The sequence below is a fragment of the Lytechinus pictus genome, chromosome 10, assembly GCF_037042905.1.
Source record: "Lytechinus pictus isolate F3 Inbred chromosome 10, Lp3.0, whole genome shotgun sequence".
Classification (NCBI taxonomy): Eukaryota; Metazoa; Echinodermata; class Echinoidea; order Temnopleuroida; family Toxopneustidae; genus Lytechinus; species Lytechinus pictus.
This window is the reverse complement of record NC_087254.1, coordinates 32,185,737-32,204,706: the sequence shown is the minus strand read 5'-3', so window position 1 is coordinate 32,204,706 and position 18,970 is coordinate 32,185,737. Positions and strand designations below refer to the sequence as shown.

The following is an 18,970-nucleotide window of genomic DNA, read 5'->3' as shown; positions in this document are numbered from 1 at the left end:
TGTACCGTTGCACGGCTTTGGGAGGTGACGTCACAATACGATTTAATTCATTGCGCTCGGTAAAAATGAACAATACGCGTATAAGCCAGCTGGCTAAATGCGCAAGGCTGCCCAAGGTCATGTGCGCTTGTGGGATTTTGCTTTCTGCTCTCGGTATTTTTGCTCCCTTTTCATAGATTACTATAGGGATAAACTCTTTGTTTTTTCATATTTTTGCTAAATTCCGAGGCGTTGTACAACACAAATAGCGAATATTCTTATTCGTGCAATGGTGCGAGATTTCGCATGAGGTGAAAGAAAGAAACGCTCTATTCAACTCGGCTCACGCCTCGTTGAATAGAACATCTTTCTTTCACCTCATGCGAAATCTCGCACCATCGCACTCATGCCTATTCGCTATTTGTATACTGTGGCACAAAAAATGCAGGCCTATTCCGAGGCTGGAAGTTTGTGGATTCATTTGCAAAATCATCTTTTTGTCAAATAATGAGGTTTTCACATTTTTAAACTGCTTTCAGTCTTTCATAGAATCGTCAGCCCTTTTTTTTTCAGAACATAAAAACGGTTTGATATATTTCCTTATGTTTTGTGATAAAAAAAAAGAATATTCCAAAGTCCTTTTTAAACACACCTTGCACTTTTCAGTTTTACAATCAGAGGCGCAGCGCAGTGTACCTGTGTATTCTTTTGAATTTCTTTGGAAAATGGAAGCTGCGTGATTGAACTCAAAGTTTGTTGTTACTCCATTCTTGAAAAAATTAGATACGTCTACAGTGCCATAAGAATGAAGGAAATTTGTATTTTTAGGTCTGATCCGCGGAAATTTCAGTGGTCTGAGCATAAAGACTATGGAAAAAGCGCGCCTGAGATAGTCTGACAAAAAGACCCTACTTGTATTTCAATAAGTGAAGTTATCAAAGAATCGCAAAAAAAACTTATATTTGAATTTCAGTGATTTTTCAAACCAAGATAAAGTATAAAACGAAGCTTACTTTTAAAGTTTCTCACAACTTTAGGGTATATTTTATTCGAAACTTCAGAGAAAGTTAATTTTTGCGCCTGTAAACAACGACAACCCCTACAGTTATAGGAGTTATAGCCACTGACCGTATCTCTAGTTCAGTGGTTATAGCCTGTACTCGGTCAAGTGTGGAGCGACAAGACGTGACGACAACTCTTGATTAATTCGGTGCTATCAATTCTAATGGCTGGTTTATCATCTTTGAAGGTGTGATGGCGGGTAGGTAGGTAGCTAATAGTTGAAACTATAGAAGACTGGGACTGTAACTTTGTACGGTAGCCGGTAGTCGAGTCTCGAGAGCTCGAGAGACGCCGAAACTCTAAGTTCCAGCCACAAGTCAACACAGGCTCACACACTGCAAAGCCGCAGCCCAGGCACAGACACAGGTGCGTAGTGGGAGGAGTAGTATTGTAAACATACCGGTACCAACACTTTCTATCTACCACTTCTCGCGCTGACGCAGTACAACCACTCCGGACCCGGGACAAGAAAGAGGGGACCAGACGGGGAACCAGAGCAGCAGACAGAGGCAGGGTAGTGATACAGCCTTTAAAATACAGGTGAGCTGGTACTAGTAATTTAGCCACTCATCCAGGAACGAGGTTATAGCCACTCATTCAATGAACCTGGGGCCTGTCATGCCTGTTGCATGACGAGATGAGCGATATGTAGGAACATCCTAGGACCATTCTTCCGAGATAGGAAGATTGGCGACAAATCAGCACTTTCCGTTTCACGAAGGCAATTTTGTCTTTCAAGTCCGCGACATCGTTTGATATCGATAGTATCGGAAAAATATTTAGTCTTCATCGTCACCTGAACCTTTTATTTCGGAATGACGACTTTTCATAAAATCATATATTTCAATAAAAGGGGATCAAATAATGTTTTATTTATTACTGATTGTAGAATTGATGTATGGAGCGTACTTTATGAGGTATTTTTAAAAAAGAAAAAAAACTTTCAAGATTCACAAACAAAACTGGATAAAATCGAAATTTTCATTATTTCCCTTATTTAGAACACGGTGTCCTTTCAGAGACACCTTTCATTGATATTTCAACGAAAAAGACCCTTGTCCGACATAAAAATTGATTTAACTAAGTAATTTCGACATTTTATTAGTTCAATATACTGATTTTTTTATACATATATATATATATAATGATGATTTTGCAAATTATGCGTTAATATGTTATCTGTTGAGGTAAAAATAGGGTTTGAATGGAGTAAACAAAATCAACAGTGTCTGATTGTATGAGACTAAAAAGGAAAATATGAGAGGCTGCCTGTGAAAAATTTGATTTATTTATTTTATTTGTCAGATATAACGCAAGAAATACAAATGTGAGTGTTTAGAGTATAAACATACCTCAGACGAGTTGCATGATGAGTAACCGAAGACAAGGAAAATATGAAAATTGCTGCAAACATGTCCAAGTGGATAAAGTAGTGCTTTGAAATAACAATTAAAACATAGAAAAAGGTGTGCAATCCGCAATGGAAAAAATACTATTTACAGAAATAATGCTAAATATTACAATGATCATAAACGTTGGTCATCTTTAAAGTTGATCACTTAATTTATGGAAGCTTATATAAGAATATAGTTTAAGAATATAAAAAATATATATGTTCAACATTTCAAAGTTGAGTAGTAGAGACTACATTATTGCTTTATAACATTACATAGGGGCCGAAAGGGGCCTACCCTACGATTTAAAATGCACCTCTCCGTATGGACTTTCCATAATCTTTTCTTTAATGAACTAGCTTATCTTCATTTGTAATAATTGTGATGGATTCGTAAGCTATAGGCCAAATCTGTATCTTAAATTCAATTAGCTATTTTGTTAATGCAGACTCTTTTTTGTTTTGTTTCACTGTTTCACATCTCAATTAGTTAGCCCAAATCCGACAATTAATTTTCATTGATTAAAATTAATCTCAGCAAAAAATAATTAGGCCTACAATGAAAATGAAATAAAAATAAATGAATGATTTACCATGTTTAACATTTTAGTTTTGTATCGTATTTTGTTTTAGCTGAAGGATATAAACACGTTTTTTACCTTACATCATTTTTTAAAAAGAAATTTGTTTTCATGTTGTTTAATTAATTATCTATGAGAAAGCATGAGGGGTCAGAGAGATACTGCCGCCCATTTCGATATTTCAAATAAAAATTAATGGAAACGGTGTGGGGATAGGACGGAGAATAAAAGAAAACATATTAAAAAAAATATTTGGGCCTACATTACCCCCGGACATAATGCCCGGAGAAGTTACAGGGACTCAGTTTTATTATTATGAAAGGAGCAATAAAAAGCTCTCCTAAAACTTTTAAGGGGAGCACTACAAAAAGCTTCTTCTTTGACATACAAGGGGAGCTCTCTTGTCTGATTTCAAAATGGATGGAGGAACATACACTAAGTTACAACCCACAACCAAAGGAGACAAACAATCAGATATACATGTACAGTAGATCTATGCAATATTTATCTCATTGAACTTTTTAATGTCATTCTTGCAAGTGTGTTATTGCATACAATATAATTGTGTGTTATTTACAAAACCTTGACAGAAAATGAGGTTTTAAGGTTGACTCTAACAGTTTGATCACTGACTAACACTCTTGTTAAGCAATAGCTGAGGCGAGTGATAAATCGCTCTACCAAAAATGGAATAAGGAGAGCGGTAGCGAGTGATCACTCTCACTCCCCGTAAAACTGAGTCCCTGAAGTTAAAATGACATGTTTTTGGTTGTCTTGCCGTGCAAAAAGACGACCTGAAATTGATGACAACTAGCCCCCATATAAAAAATAACTTGGCGCCATCCCAGATAAAATGCATCAGTGTGCAACCCCCCCAAAAATTTTGAAGGTGATATGTCAGTGTGGCTTGCCGTAAACGCATTTTCTCTCAATGCCGACGGTGGCGGGCGGTGTGCAAAGAAGATCATGCCTACGTAGGACATGTCTGGAGGTGTCTTTCCAAGGACCATTCTTCGTATCGCCCAAATTGGCTTTGTGAAACAGTTGAGCGATATCTCGTTCTTACGTAGAATGGTTCTACGAAAGACCCTTTCATGCAACAGGCCCAAGGTTATGATATAACCTTGTTCTCAGTTACATCTCCATGACTGTGTGGCAAAATAAGGATGGCAATGTTTGGCTTATTTTCTCTTTTTCTATGGGACAAATGCTTGATTTTCTTACACTGTCAGTTTTCATTACAGCTATTCATCATATAGCTTGGCTCTTATGTAAATTTAATTCTTTAAATTATTTTTTCTTAATTAAAAATAGAGAGTGAAAAATGAAAATTTTATTGCCATATTACTTTCCACCAATAGAGGGCGTACACAAAAATATGCCCAAAATTCAAGTTTTTGAGCACTCTGGTGAATACAAAAATTATTCCCAAGTTACTAATGAAAAATAAATTACAACTGTATGGAAATTAGTAATTTTGATCACAAAAGTGATATTTTTAATGATTTTTAAAGTGTGCTATGTACAGCATTGGCATACCATAGTCCTACCTGTAGATTCCCCACAGGCAGGATGGTTGCAGTGAACAAGTGGTTATAGCCTTGTTTTAAATAGATCTACGGTACTGTACTGGTTATAAATTGTGTGATCTGATTTTAAAGTACATGTAGTAGAGACAGTGTACATATATCCACTCATTCAATGAACAAGGTTATGATATAATATCATGTCGGCAAGGCTACTGGTCGTTAGGCTGAAAAGTCTGCTGTTTCGTAGGAGTTTTTAAACATTTTCTGATTTTTTAGTCGTCCTGGGATGCTGCGGAGCCAGATGAAGTCTCAGCAGACCATATCTCTGACTGAAATTATGCAAAATAGACTGATTTTTCAGTCTAAGGCAAGGCCGGATCATTAACGTTTCTGTATTTGACATCTTTTGAGTACTGTACTTTTTTTTACTAGTTTTAGAATGCAATGCAAATTGATTTTGTCATTAATCACAAATGTACCAAAAATTGGTTGCCTGAAAAGGACTAGAAATGTCCCCAATTTCCTTTTTCTTATTAGATCTTCACATGATAATGGATATCACAATTCATATCCGTAACAAAATAATTTCCAGCAATGATTAGGCTATCTTATACATTATCAGTTGTCAATCAATCCATTTTTTTCACTTTTGGATGGCAAAATTTTAATAAATAATATTTTCATTTAATAAAATACAAAAGAATAATTTGGAATCAGCTGCCTTATTGCCTATTCTTGAAGAGATTCGTAGAACTATTTCACCAAAATTATTAATGCACAATTTTTTAAGGACAAGTCTGACCCAGCAAAAAGTTGGGTGGATAAAAATAAAAAAATCAAACCAGCATTACTTTGAAAAATTCTTCAAATTCGTATGTAAAATAAGAAAGAAATGACAGTTAAAAATTTCACTTTATTTCACAAAACAGGTCCTACATTATATTCACATCCTTGTCGGTATGCTAATGAGGAGACCGATGACATCTACTCACTATTTCTTTTGTATTCTTATTTTCTTCTCATTGTCAAGTGAAACATCATTGTTTTAAAATTTGTCTTTCGCACAAAAAGGTCTTTATAAATTGAAATATTTATATTGTAGTGCCTATAATTCAAATAATAAAATACAAAAGAAATGGTGAGGGAGGGACATTATTGACTCTCATCATTCAGTCGTGCACATAACTGTTTTGTGAAAAATAAGCAAAACTTTAAGTTGTCATACCGTAACTCTTATTTTACATCCGTTTTAACTTTTTGATGAAATTTTCAGTGTTGTGCTTCTTTGATTTTTCTGTGTTAATTCAAATCAACGTTTTTCAGGAGTGGAGTTACCTTTAAAATGTTATAACTTTGTTAATCCTTGTCCGATTTAATTACCTTTTTAGTGTTTTGTTTGTCTGCTTTTTCTTTATCTGGTGGTCAAATGATATTATTTTCAGCCTAAAGAGCCTCTTTGAAAAAGATGGTTAGTTTCAAAAGAGGTTTTTTACATGTTCATCAAGAGTTAAATCATGATGACTTCATTAAAATAATTTGCTGCAACTTTTGAGAGATGGAGAAATAAAGATAATCCATAGACTTGAATAATTATTGAAAAATTAATCTTTCTTTTTTTCTGTTTTTGGTTCAGGTGCTCGGGTCTCGATGGCACATAACAACAGAGAGAGGTCCTCTGCCCAGGAAAGAGATTCCTGGTGGGCAATGGGGCTTAAGGCTGCAGCTGGTCTAGGTGTACTTTCAGCAAGTGCCATCCTTGCAGCAGAAGCATACAAAGCAACAAAGCAGAGGGAAAAATACAATGCCCAAGCTCACCACCGTCAACGTCAGCAGCAGATGGCAGCATCTTCCTCTGCTCAGGTAGAGAGCTGTAGTGATGATGGAGCAGAAGAAGAGAAAGAACCATACGCATCTGGTCGCCGAACCTGTGATTGGTCAGATTACGAGGAAGTGGATTCTGATGATTATGAAGAAGCTGCTGCTCAGGAACATGCAAATGTGCGAATGTTACCCGTCAATTCTGATGTGCCAAGCGCAAGTGGATTACCTCTCAAAACAAGGTTGGAGAGCTACTACACAAGCTATGTCCTACCTAATGAAGAGAGGCAGCAATCTGAAAGAGAAGAGCTGAAGCCATTTAAAACATTCTTCATGAAGTTTGTGAAACAACATGGAAATAACCTCCCCATCCAGAATGCCTTCTTTGCTGGGGACAGGTCTCAGGTTACCATTGTCAAAGCTTATGATGCATCCACCAAATTACTTGTGCTTCCTATTGAAATGAACCCCCACACTTGGGAGTATGAAGATGCTCGACATTCTGTTCTGAAGGCACCTGGGTACTTCCTGGTAAGACGGATCAATCTGGACTTCATCCCGAAAGGCCAGGATCCTTGGGACAAGTTTATGGTCGGAAACTATCTCTGCCCTGCATATGTGCTTCGCCATCTACAAAGGCTTCTGGGTAGCAGTATCAACGAATTCTGCAAGATGTCCCCCGGAGAAGAACCAAGTGTGACCATAGAAGCTAAAATCTATGCCAAACTTGGTCCCAGACTTGTGACCCTGTCATCGTCTCCATTCTCTCCACGTCCTTCCGGTGTTATGCAAGATGATGAATATGATGAAGTAGAAAGTATGGAGTTGAATCTTCGCCCTGATACTAATCTTTGGATGTGGTGCTTCAATGAGTTTGTGCTTGAGATGCTACATGAGCTTGATGGCTCAGATGGGGGATGCAGGATGAAGTGTTTGGCCATCATGGAAGTCCTGAGAGTCAACAACTCCAAACTTCAAGTGCTCTCTCATGCCCACCTACTAGCCATCATGTACATCGCTTGTGTCGAAGAAACAGAGTGGGATGAACAGATGTTGGCAGAACGGTTCTTTGATATCCTAGTGATCCTGACAAGGTGCCTGTCCAACCATGATCTTCCGCATCCAAGGGATCAGAGTGTGAACTGTTTCCTGGACCTTCCATCCTGGGCTCTCCAGAGGATACGGAAATGGCTGAAGAGCATATTAAAGAACCCCAGAAAGATAAGTGGTATGCTGAAGCATAAGTACTGAGTGACAGTTTCAAATTGTTCTGAAACTGCACTCTCAATTACAACTCTGTGAGAGATGGGTGATTAACTGAATAGGGAATGTTTGCTTAAGAGTCACACTGAAGATTCAAGTAAAGAGAGATGGATTTTTACATTACAAAGACTCCGATAGAGTCTTTCTTAAAAATAGAAGAACCAGATTGATGGCTCTTTCCTAAGTTCAGAGTGAATTATCCGTTTGCAGTGTCATCCATTTTGGAAAAAGCATGTTACAGCTATTCCAGCTATTTATTCACTTCATTAGTGGATTGAAGGATTCATTGTCATGTTAGTTAAGAAGATATTACTCTTCATGAATCCTTTGTTCTGAGTGAAAATTCCCTAAATAAATAAACTTTTGTCAATACAAAAAAAATTATAACCTTCTCTTGATCAAATCAAGGTGCTTTATATACAGGAAATTGAAAGAGGAATGAATTAATAGAATACTTGATGACACACATGTATGTATGCATGTGAAATAGTTATGCTACCTTTTAAAGAAGCATGTAAGCTTAAGGTAAAATCTGGAAAAGACCATGTTTTTAGCTAAAGAAAAACTAACAAAGTAACATATCGTGTGCAGTTACCTATATACTGAACCTTTATTAAAACAAGTACATCCTTAAACATTTCTTGACAAACAAGAACGTGCTTTATTTTGCATGTATAGTGTATGCCAGTTTCAGTATAGCCATGTACCTTTTGTTGAAAGTTGCTGGTACTGAATATAAACCAGAAATTATTTAAGGTTATATTTGAGTGACTACATAGTGATCTGCGTTACATTCAAAATTCACCTATTCTCTTGATACCAGCTGAATTGAAGTTGTAAATTTAATGTTGTATTTTTATTATGAATATTAAGTACATTTTACAGGTCAGTGAGTATTTACACATGTAGTACATTTACAGGTCAGCATCTGGGATCAAGTTGTCTGGGATCTTATCCTAATTGGCAAGTATTTCTATTACATGTACGTTTTGTTCATATAAGGTTTGTTTCAAATTACTAAAGTCATACCATTTATGTATTATATACATACTTTAAAAGTAAATATAGTACATGTATTCAATTAAGTAGTTTTTAATGCACTGAAGACTTTCTTTTGATTAAGCATTGGATCTTATTAATATTGATCGTTTGTTGTAGGAGCCAATGCCACTGTGCTGTATGGCCATTCTTGGTCACATGTGTGACCAAAATTATGACAAATCTTGAATACAATTAGTTTAAAAAAATTTTTTTTTAGAGATTTATTAATTCAAAGGTTATATAACATCAAGTTTTATATAGTCTGCTATTATTTAGAAATATTTTTGCTGTCTCCAATATGCAGGTTCAAGTTCAGAGGTCAAAAGAAGTGGGTCACATTTGTGACTTCACACAGAACCATGATTTTGAAAGTTTAATTTTTTTTATCATTTTGAAATTCACAGGAATTTTCAAAATGAAATGAAAAAAATCATCATAATTAGTCATAAATCTGTATAATTTACAGATTTATACCTTATTAAAATCACGATTCGTCAAGATTTCTGTCACACATATGACCAAGAATGAACCTGTAGTGCAATACCACCTGTCAACCAATGGCCAATCATGATCAGACCTACACAAAACAACCAATAATTTGCAAGAAACCTGCCCATTTGAATGCCAATGCACCAATTCACTACATGTACTTGGTAAATTCATATCACAACTATTGCACTTTACATGCATGTTACCAATTAGCAAACAGTCCTTTTCCCACAAAAACATTGTAATTTCTCTCCACAAATAACATTATATGCCAAATTATCCTCTGTATTTACTAATGGTTATCCAAAATACCTCAAAATAGGCCTCAAAAGGTATACTTTAAGACTAGCTACATGTATTTATGGCACACAGTCGATGAGAGACAACATACAATGGTGATCAGTTTGCTCCCCTTTATTAAAGTCGCCTCATGCAGGGGCGGATCCAGGATTTCCCAAAAGGGGGGGGGGCACATTTGACAAGCAAAAAAAAGGTCTTCACTTTTAAAAGGGGGAGGCACACTTCTCTTTGAACGGCATTTTTACATTAAAAATTTTAATTGTGCCTCTCTCCCTGGATTCCCCAGTGACCTCATTCATGGATTCCTGACAGGATCGAATACAGGCTCTAACTTTTGGTAAGGTGTCTTTAAAACAGTATTGTCTCATGACCTAAACTAGTCATATATTTGTTCCGTACTCAACATTTTGATCATGATTCATGAATTCGTATTATGCCCAGTACAATTAAGCTGGAAGGAAAATACACAATGCTCGGGCGAATTTGCATCAAAATGCTCAGAACAGCCCTGGTGGGTGTTTCATAAAGCTGTTCGTAAGATACAAATGACTTTACGCACGACTGGTGATCCTTTCTTGTGGTATGTGATATCCCTATGCAATTGAGTTATGACCTAAGAACATGTTCCAGTCGTGCGTAAAGTCGCTCGTAACTTTACGAACAGCTTTATGAAACACCCACCAGGAAACTCAAAAACTTAGCCCTGGAAAATCCCCATTCATTGCAATGTTGTTCATTGTACATGTAATGTAATGCTCATCCAATTTTGCTGATTTAGGCAGTAAGTTGTGAAAAGTAGCCCCCGAATATAAAAGCTCATTTGTTTGCTTGGATTGGTTGTGAAAAGTAGAATACATTATCAAAATATCTGCCAAGGATTCAGAAGCCCAAAGCAATGATATGATTTAGGCCTCTGTTTATGTATATAGATTTTGAAATAAACGGTAATTATTTTTACTCGATAGCAAAGACCCTAAATTTAGCATTCTGGTCTGTCTTGTTGATATACATGCTGATTGCATGATTACCACATGAAATTTGCAAACTCAAAAACACCTCTGAAATAAGGCTGTAAATTTCCATGCAATACAACATACATGTACTTGTGATCAGGGCACTCATTCAATGAACAAGGTTATGATGTACATGTAACCTTGTTCGTTCCCTGAATAGGACTCCCTGTGTTGTAAAGTAAGGTTGGCAATGTTTGGCTTATTTTCTCTCGTTCTTGGGGACAAATGCTTGATTTTTTTGACACCGTCAATTTCCATTATTACTATTCTTCATATAGCTTGGCTTTTAAGTAAATTGAATTCTTTTTATTATTTTTTTTTCTGAATTAAAAATAGAGATTGTTGAATGACAATTTTCTTGCAATTTTTCTTTCCACCAATAGAGGGCCTATACAAAAACATGCTCAAAATTAAAGTTTTGAGCGCTCTGGTGAATTAAAAAGAAAATGATCCCCAAGGTACTAATGAAAAATAAATCACATCTGTATGGAAATAGGTATTTTGTTACAAAAGTGATATTTAAAAGAATTTTTAAGTGTGTGTTGTATACTCCATAGATTCACCATAGGCAGGGTGGTTGCAGTGAACAAGTGGATGGGGTAATAATGAAAGTTTTTGTGGGCATTTCGTGGCACATCTTGAAACTAATTGAAAACAAACACCCACACATATAACATAAAGATAAACAGCTTTTACATATTTTATATGCATGAGTCACTTATAAATTTAGTTTGCTATAACTAGATTGAATTGAGTAAAAATATCAATTCTGAATTCTGATTAAATACCTTTTTAGATATGTACATGTAATACAAAGTGCAAATCTGTTATGTATTCAATGCATGCAGATTGGTATGCATTTCATTGTACTGGGACTACAATGGCCTGGGAATTTCTTTTCAATGCTGTTGCTTTTGAATACAATTTGCTTTCGATTTGGGTATCGGTTTTGGTCTATTCCGTTTCATTGTGCAATTATGTGAACTGTATTTTCATGCATAAATATAGGTAGTGTAATATAGTACTAATGTCTTCTTTTTGTTTATTCTCTTACATGTATTAGATTTATTTGTGTGCTGTATTCTCCATTTCGTTACTTGGAATATATGCCCTATAAAAATTGTTTTATTCACTGACATAGCAATATATGTGGTTCATTTATATTCCAGTGAACTTTTTGCAAGTTCTCAGATTGTCAAAGTAATGTTTGTTAAAGAAGTGGGCTCAGTGTCACTACCCGAAGAAGGATGGTGTCCTCACCCACGCTTACACAAGTTTTTAACGAGGGCAAAGCGGTCTTGAAAACCGCATTGCGAAGTGGATTTCCAAACTGGTTTACAAGACTGCTTACAATCACTTCCAAGATCACACGTTTCACTAAACTGGTTTAAGAAAGTAGATGTGAACAGGGTCCTTGTGGAGTGAACAGGTGGGTGTTTCATAAAGTTTGTAAATTAAGAGTGACTCTAAGAAGACTGGTGATACCTTTCTTGTGGTAAATGGTATATTTCAAAATGTTCATCGGCGATGGTTTAGCACATAAGAAAGGATCACCAGTCATTCTTAAAGTGGCTCTTAACTTACGAACAGCTTTATGAAACAGCCCCCCCCCCCCCCCAGTCAGGTGGTCTTACATTAACTTCAAGAGACCTTAGGTATGGCAAGCACAATTACTTTACTATAATGCTAACAATGCTCAAGGGGGGTCTACTGGAAAATCGAGGTTTTATGGAAGTTCTCATAAAAAGCAAAATTACCATCATGACTATTTTTAATCCTTGGTTCAATGTGTCTGGGCAATGTTATCGCATAGCTTTTGATTTGAGAGAAACATCCTCTCATTATTGACAAATGATGGACCCATTCTTGTGTAAATAAAGAGGGCTGTTGTCCTGAAATCTCATGCTATGCAAATCACATGTTTGCCTGTTGGGAAGTAATAAAGCACATTATCGTACATTTCATGCAACATTCAATGGGAATGAGTATCACTTCTGTGTAATGCAACTCAATGTTGAATGGTGAATGTGAAGAAGAACATGTAGTCAGAGAAGTCCTATGCAACATGAGTTCTTGTGTGTGCTAGTTTTTCATACATCACACCAATTCAACAAGTGTTTTTAAAATCAATGCTGGACACATAGGCCCGTATTCTGAAGTTGGGTTTAACTTAAACTCAGGTTTAAAGTTGTGGTTTAAGTATGGATAGCCAATTGTTAACATAAATCACCAACAGTAGAGAAATCATATTTCAGCTCATTTGGCTCTCAAATCATTCATAATTGTCTAGGAAGTATGAAAACATGATTGTCTTCACCATCAATGAATCAGGAAAGAGCACAGCAAACATGAAAAAAATACAACTTAGTAAAAATGTTGACACTTTTGGCTTCCCGTAATCTTAGCACAGAGTTAGACCATGGTCTAAGTTAAACCTGACTTCAGAATCTGGGCCTTTAATACAGGCCAATAAGAAAAAAAAATATTGTGAGCTCTCAAATTCATTAAGGATTGTTTTTCATATGTCCTTGCATTATAATAAATGGCTTATAGTCACGTACACGTATTTTCACTAAATTGGGTCAAGTGTCTGTATACGTGCAGTTTCTGTCTACAGTGATTGTGACAAAACCGAAGGGGCTAATATACAAAGTGTCGATGCAGTGCATGCAGACAACCTATTCTCTGTGACAGACACCATCTCAATTTAATGTTTGGGAATGGTTTTTAACCACCAAACAACCACTGTGTTTATAATTTATGCCAAGTATGCATAGTGCCATAATCTTGTTGCAAAGAAAGCAAACAGCACATTATGCAGAGAGCTTATAACTTTTTTTTATAACAAATATGATGATATATAGGACGAGATACATCTTTCGGCACTTGCATTATTAAAGGTTTATTAAATGGTATAGGCATACCTCTTTAAAATACACAGCGTATGCCACTATACATGTAGTAATAGTAAGTTGTAGTTCGAATATAGCGCATTTCAGACCTGTAAGGACTCTCTATGCAAACAACATCAACATCAATCAATTACTGTACATGGCTTACACGTAAGTGTGTCTAGGAATAGGGGTATGGTTACAAGGTTGAGAAGTGTTTATGCAGGTCAGTGAATTGTTAGCTTTTCAGCTGTGTTAAGTCTTTACAGTTGAATGGAATAATCTCTAAAGGATTGTGCAACACTCCTTTGTGCCATGTTTACAATTATTGGCCATGGGCAATGGTCTGGATTTATAACCATCTTAAAAGAGTGATATTGAAAGATTACGTAATCATCTATCTAAAAGCATAACATGTGAATACCTCTTTTAAAAAAATTAAGGCTTGGGAGCTGAAATGTTTCCTTTTAAAACTCAACAAAAACTCATTTATTATTATTGCAATATACCCTGAATTGATAATCCTTTCACATATATATAGTTTACAGAAGGTCAACTGACTGTCTGCACACTAGAAAGGGGTGGGGGTAGGCAGCTATTCCCCCCCCCCAAAAAAAAAAATATATATATGAAAAAATATCTCTTGGTGAATATCCTGTTGATTTCTTTTACTTTATGTGATCATATTTAAAAAAAATATAGTAATATTCATAGCAAAATATTTTTTCACTGATTTACTTTACCGGGGTACTTGACTTTTAGTGTTCTTCAGAATTTTTTTGTTAGCTAGATTTGAACAGAAGCTTAGCATGTCTTAATTCATTCTTCCTTAATTTGGGGACAAAAGTGGTGCTTTTAGAAAACATGTATATTGTAAATTGATACTGCTTTATTATTCAAGTATAGTAATATACTCTATTATAATTGAATTTGTATAATAATCAAATTGTATTTTCAAAGCTGATATTTATTCATTCTTCAATGTTTTATTCATAACTTTTTTCTGATTTTAATTATATAATATTGATTATTGATATTCCTTGCATGTTTCTCTATGAATTCATAGCTATGAATTCATAAATTATAATTTCTTTCAGTGTGTATCAGAGCTTGTTATCGAAAATAATAAATTGGTTTACTTTCTTCACTTCATCAATTGTCAGGTGAATTAAAGATGTTTTTATTTAACTTGTTGTGTAATTGTATTCCCCCCAGAATAGTGTGAATTAGGATCCAATAACAGAGTAATGTACTAGTTAAAGGGATACATCAGGCTGAAAATAATCTAAATAAATAGAGTAAGAGTCACTGAGCAAAATGCTTAAAATTGCATCAAATTCTGAGCACTATAGTCTAATAACAAATCTATTGAATTTTAAAGTTCAACAATATTTTTAGAAAGCATTAATATGCAGGTCGTCATGAAGAGTCACTTGGTGGGCTGATGATTTCACATACCCACTTTCCTTATGTTGTTACATGAAATCATAATTATTTCATGTGTGAATGATATGTCTCCCTTATAATAAAATAAGTTGCAGCAATGAATGTCTCATACTTGAAATCAGTTGTCAATCCATTAAAAAAAATTTCTTTGAGGACAAAATTTGAATGAACATAATCTCAGGAAAAAACAAGTTGGGATATGACAGCATCAGTTTGCTCGTTGAATATTCATGAAGACCTGCATAGAACTGTTTCACTGAAATAAGGCAAATCTTTAAAATGTCATAACTGTTATTTCTTTCTGATTTTGATCAAATTTTCAGTGTTTTGCTTGTTTGGAGTTTCTTTATCTATCATAATATAAAATTTTCAGGAGTACCCGTTTTAATGCCCAAATGGATAGGTGTATCTCATAAAAGTCTCTAAACTTTTCATTTTGATGATGCTGCCTCGGGTGTCAAAGGTCATTTCATTGATATAATCCAGTTCGTAGTTCCATTCTGCGCATGATCAGAAGATTCTGCGCATGATCAGAGAAATGTCATTTGTACTAAAGTGGCATGGTGGTTTAAAATTTAATGAGATAAGCACCAACTTTGGTGTCTTGATTATTCATATATTCTTTTCAATTGTGTTTTTCATTGGCATCCACAAAGAACAAAAATGCGTCCACGAATGGTATTTCACTGCAGTTTGCCAAGTACATTGTGCAACATGCTATAATATGCATTCAAAGTAGACATGCAACAAATACCTTCATGGAGTCTTCAATGGTGTGCTATTCTAGTCACCTGGTATAATTCAATTTCTTCATCCTGCTATGTAAGGCATGCATATGTTATATCCTGCTTTGAAATATGCCTATCATAATGAAATAAATGAAAGGTAATTTGACCAAAATTGTCCCTGATGTAACTACGAACTGGTCTATTGGTGTAGCTGGAGACCACATTCTCTCCGAATTTATTTCAAATTGTTAAGAAAAACTTTGATGATGCTGCCCTCAGTGTTTTCTCTGTAATAGGGTATTTTATTGCTTATTTGAATGGAAATAGAAGGCATAAGTACGTGAATGAAACACATCAATCTATAAGATTGAGTAGACTTTGGGCATAATAATCTGTATTTTCTTTAAATTAGTTTATTTTTTTAAATTTCTACTTTTTGTGGGAAGGGGGGGTGCAGTGCATTTTTTAATTATTTATTTGTAGTTTTATTCATACAGGGTGGCACTGTCAGTTACAAAATTGCTTTCCACAACGGCCCTGTCATATACAATTTGTTATAATTGATATAATTGAATCATTAATATTAACATAATCAATAGCACAAATTAAATATTCACTTAATATACATATCTATATAGATATGGAACCCAAAACATTTGAAAAAAAAGACTTACAAAAAAGATATACAATAAAATATAAACAATGAATCAATTGGTTTAAAAATAAACGAAACCCTCATAAACAAACCCAAAAACGATTTTGAAAAAAAAATCATATGAAGTTCGTCCTAACCCAATGAAATAAAATTGATATAAAACTTAAATCTTTGTGAAACATCCACAGGCTTTAAAATGACTAATTTGCTTCATATATTTTGATTGCTTTATACGAAATACGGAAAATCATAATTTCCTTCAATTTTCAAAAGACTATAGGCGCCGCTTTTCCGACGGCGGCATCGTCAACATTGAAATCTTAACCAAGGTTAAGTTTTTGAAATGTCATCATAACTTAGAAAGTATATGAACCTAGATCATGAAACTTGGCAATAAGGGTAATCAAGAACTATATTATTACTGAACATCCTGCCCGAGTTTCAGGTCACATGACCAAGTTCAAAGGTCATTTAGGGTCAATGAACTTAGACCATGTTGGGGGAATCAATATCGAAATCTTAACCAAGGTTAAGTTTTTGAAATGTCGTCATAACTTCTAAAGTATATGGACCTAGTTCATGAAACTTGAATATAAGGGTGATAGTGTATCACTGAAGATCCTGCCTGAGTTTCAGGTCACATGACCAAGGTCAAAGGTCACTTAGGGTCAACGAACTTTGACCATGTTGGGGGTATTTGTTGTATTGTCATCATAACTTTAACATTTTATGGATCTAGTTCATGAAACTTGGGACATAAGGGTAATCAAGTATGAATGACTGTTTTGCACCTGTCTGAGGTCACATGATCATGGTCAAAGGTCATGTTGGGTCAATCGACATAGTATTTTATTATCAGTGTTTTCTTTTGTGAATAATTATTTAATAGCTGTTTTCAATTCAGCACTGCTGCTATATCGAATCGCGTAATGCAGGCTATAGACTGCCAGAGGCGTTCCACTTGCTATAAATTTAATTAAATTCTGATTTAAAAGCATTTAACGACCGACTGTTTCTTTGATTACCTTTTTAGTTCGACTTATTCATGATTTGTCTTTTTTACCTAATGATACACCCCCTAATTGTTGCGTTTGTGTGTATAATATAACCTTTGTTTTTAGCATTGTTTAATGATAATCACCGGTCCAAATCATGCACCTCGACCCCCCCCCCCCCCCTCTCACTCTCTCTCTCTATCTCTCCCTCTCTCTTTTATTGCGCGCCTGCGTCCCTAATTGCTCAATTCTGTCGCGCACAGGTAAAAGCGCATGCCCGGCCCCGAGATACGGCCCGGCGCCCCATGCCCAAAAAGGGGCACACACATTGCATGAAAATTTGCTAGCTGTAGGATTTCAAGTGACTTGAATTAAAAACAACGGTCAACTCGTAAAGAAAAAATAATAAGTTCAGGCATGACTGCTGAGGTGAGTGAATAGGCTTCTTGTGTGGGTTGATTTTGTGGCGAGATGGAGGCCGAGGATGCAAAAAAAGGGGGAGAGGTTTATTTTTAGTCGTTTGGGACTTGAGGAGGTAGGATGGGATCGGATGTCTGGACACTTTAAAATTTTGAAGCCTTTTTTATTTTGTCTTTGGATTACTCAAAATATATGCTTTCAATACTTTGTAATCTTCAATTTTGTTCTATTTAATATTGCCTAGGCCCCTAACATTTTGTAGGAGGGGGGAGGTAAGTTTCCGGACACGTTAAAAATTTAAAGCCTTCTTTTTTTTGTCTTTGGATTACCGGTAGGATAGGGGTCGGGTGTCCGGACAGTTTATCTTTTTGAAGCCTTTATTTTTGTCTTTGGATTACACTAAAAATATGAATTCAATACTTGTAATCATCTTCTATTTTGTTCTTTATAATATTTCCTAACATTTTGTACTAAAAATTGATGAAACTTCGCTTGTAATTTTTTCCAAATGACTTTCTCCGGACACACAACCTGTCCGGACACACAACAACTGGGTATACATGAATAGGCCTACAATACTTTGTAATCTTCTTCAATTTTGTTCTCCATAATATTGCCTAACGTTTTGTAGAATGGGCATGGGCGGAAATCCCAGCGGGACGCTTCCCCTATACCCAAAATAGTAGGGGGGCACAATATCAAATGTCCCCCTACTATTTTGGCCTTAATGATGGAAAGAAATACATCATTCCAAATCGAAATGAAACATTATTTTATGACCTTACTTTTTTGATGAGAACCTTTTTTTTTGCTTGTCAAATTTATTTTGGTCGAAACCGGCCCTGCATGGTTCCCCTACCTTGGGTGGGGGGGGGGGGGCGATTTCCGGCCTTGAGAAATGAGGGGGGTGGTGGGGTGCGGGGGTAAGTGTCCGGACACTTTAACATTTTGAAGCCCTCTTTTTTTACTTCTTTTCTTCTTCAATTTTGTTCTTTTTAATATTACTTAACATTTTGTTCTAAAAATTGATGAGACTTAGCTGGTTTGAGTTTTCCAAATGGCTGTTTAAAACCAACTGTCCGGACACACAAAATCTAGATAGAAACAGCCTAAACAGGGAAGCTGGTTCGTACCCGGAGGGGGGGGGGGGGCAGTCAACTTGTATTGCTGTACACATGCGTGACCAAATTATTTCCAAACACCCCTTAAATAAGTTTTTCGCGGGCTTTATTTACACATTTTGGCCCCTAAACAAGTTGTCGCCAGTATATGACCCCGGAGAAAAAATCTTGGGGAAAACATACCCTAAACACGTTTGGCTATATATAGTCTTTAAAAAGCTTTAGAAAAAATACGTTTGACCCCGG

At 35.6% G+C, this 18,970-nt stretch overlaps 1 protein-coding gene across 4 annotated transcripts; it reads left to right on the top strand.

Annotated features, from left to right (window-relative positions):
- The first annotated feature begins 1,122 nt into the window (after positions 1 to 1,122).
- Positions 1,123 to 12,437, top strand: LOC129269489 (mitochondrial dynamics protein MID49-like). 4 transcript variants are annotated; one of them, XR_010294921.1, is made up of 3 exons: positions 1,123 to 1,581; positions 6,178 to 9,966; positions 10,140 to 12,437. XR_010294921.1 is itself a non-coding variant. In XM_064105843.1 (2 exons), the coding sequence occupies exon 2, from the start codon at positions 6,192 to 6,194 to the stop codon at positions 7,611 to 7,613; it is 1,422 nt and encodes a 473-aa protein (XP_063961913.1). In that variant the 5' UTR covers positions 1,123 to 1,244; positions 6,178 to 6,191; the 3' UTR covers positions 7,614 to 12,437. The 4 variants fall into 4 exon arrangements, 3 of the variants coding, with proteins under 3 accessions (XP_063961913.1, XP_063961912.1, XP_054762972.2); XM_064105843.1 differs by having other exon boundaries at positions 1,123 to 1,244; positions 6,178 to 12,437; XM_064105842.1 differs by having other exon boundaries at positions 1,123 to 1,407; positions 6,178 to 12,437.
- The last annotated feature ends 6,533 nt before the right edge of the window (positions 12,438 to 18,970 follow it).

Coding starts and splice junctions, on each gene's coding strand:
- LOC129269489 (XM_064105843.1), top strand. CDS start 6,192: ATGGCACATAACAACAGAGAGAGGTCCTCTGCCCAGGAAAGAGATTCC.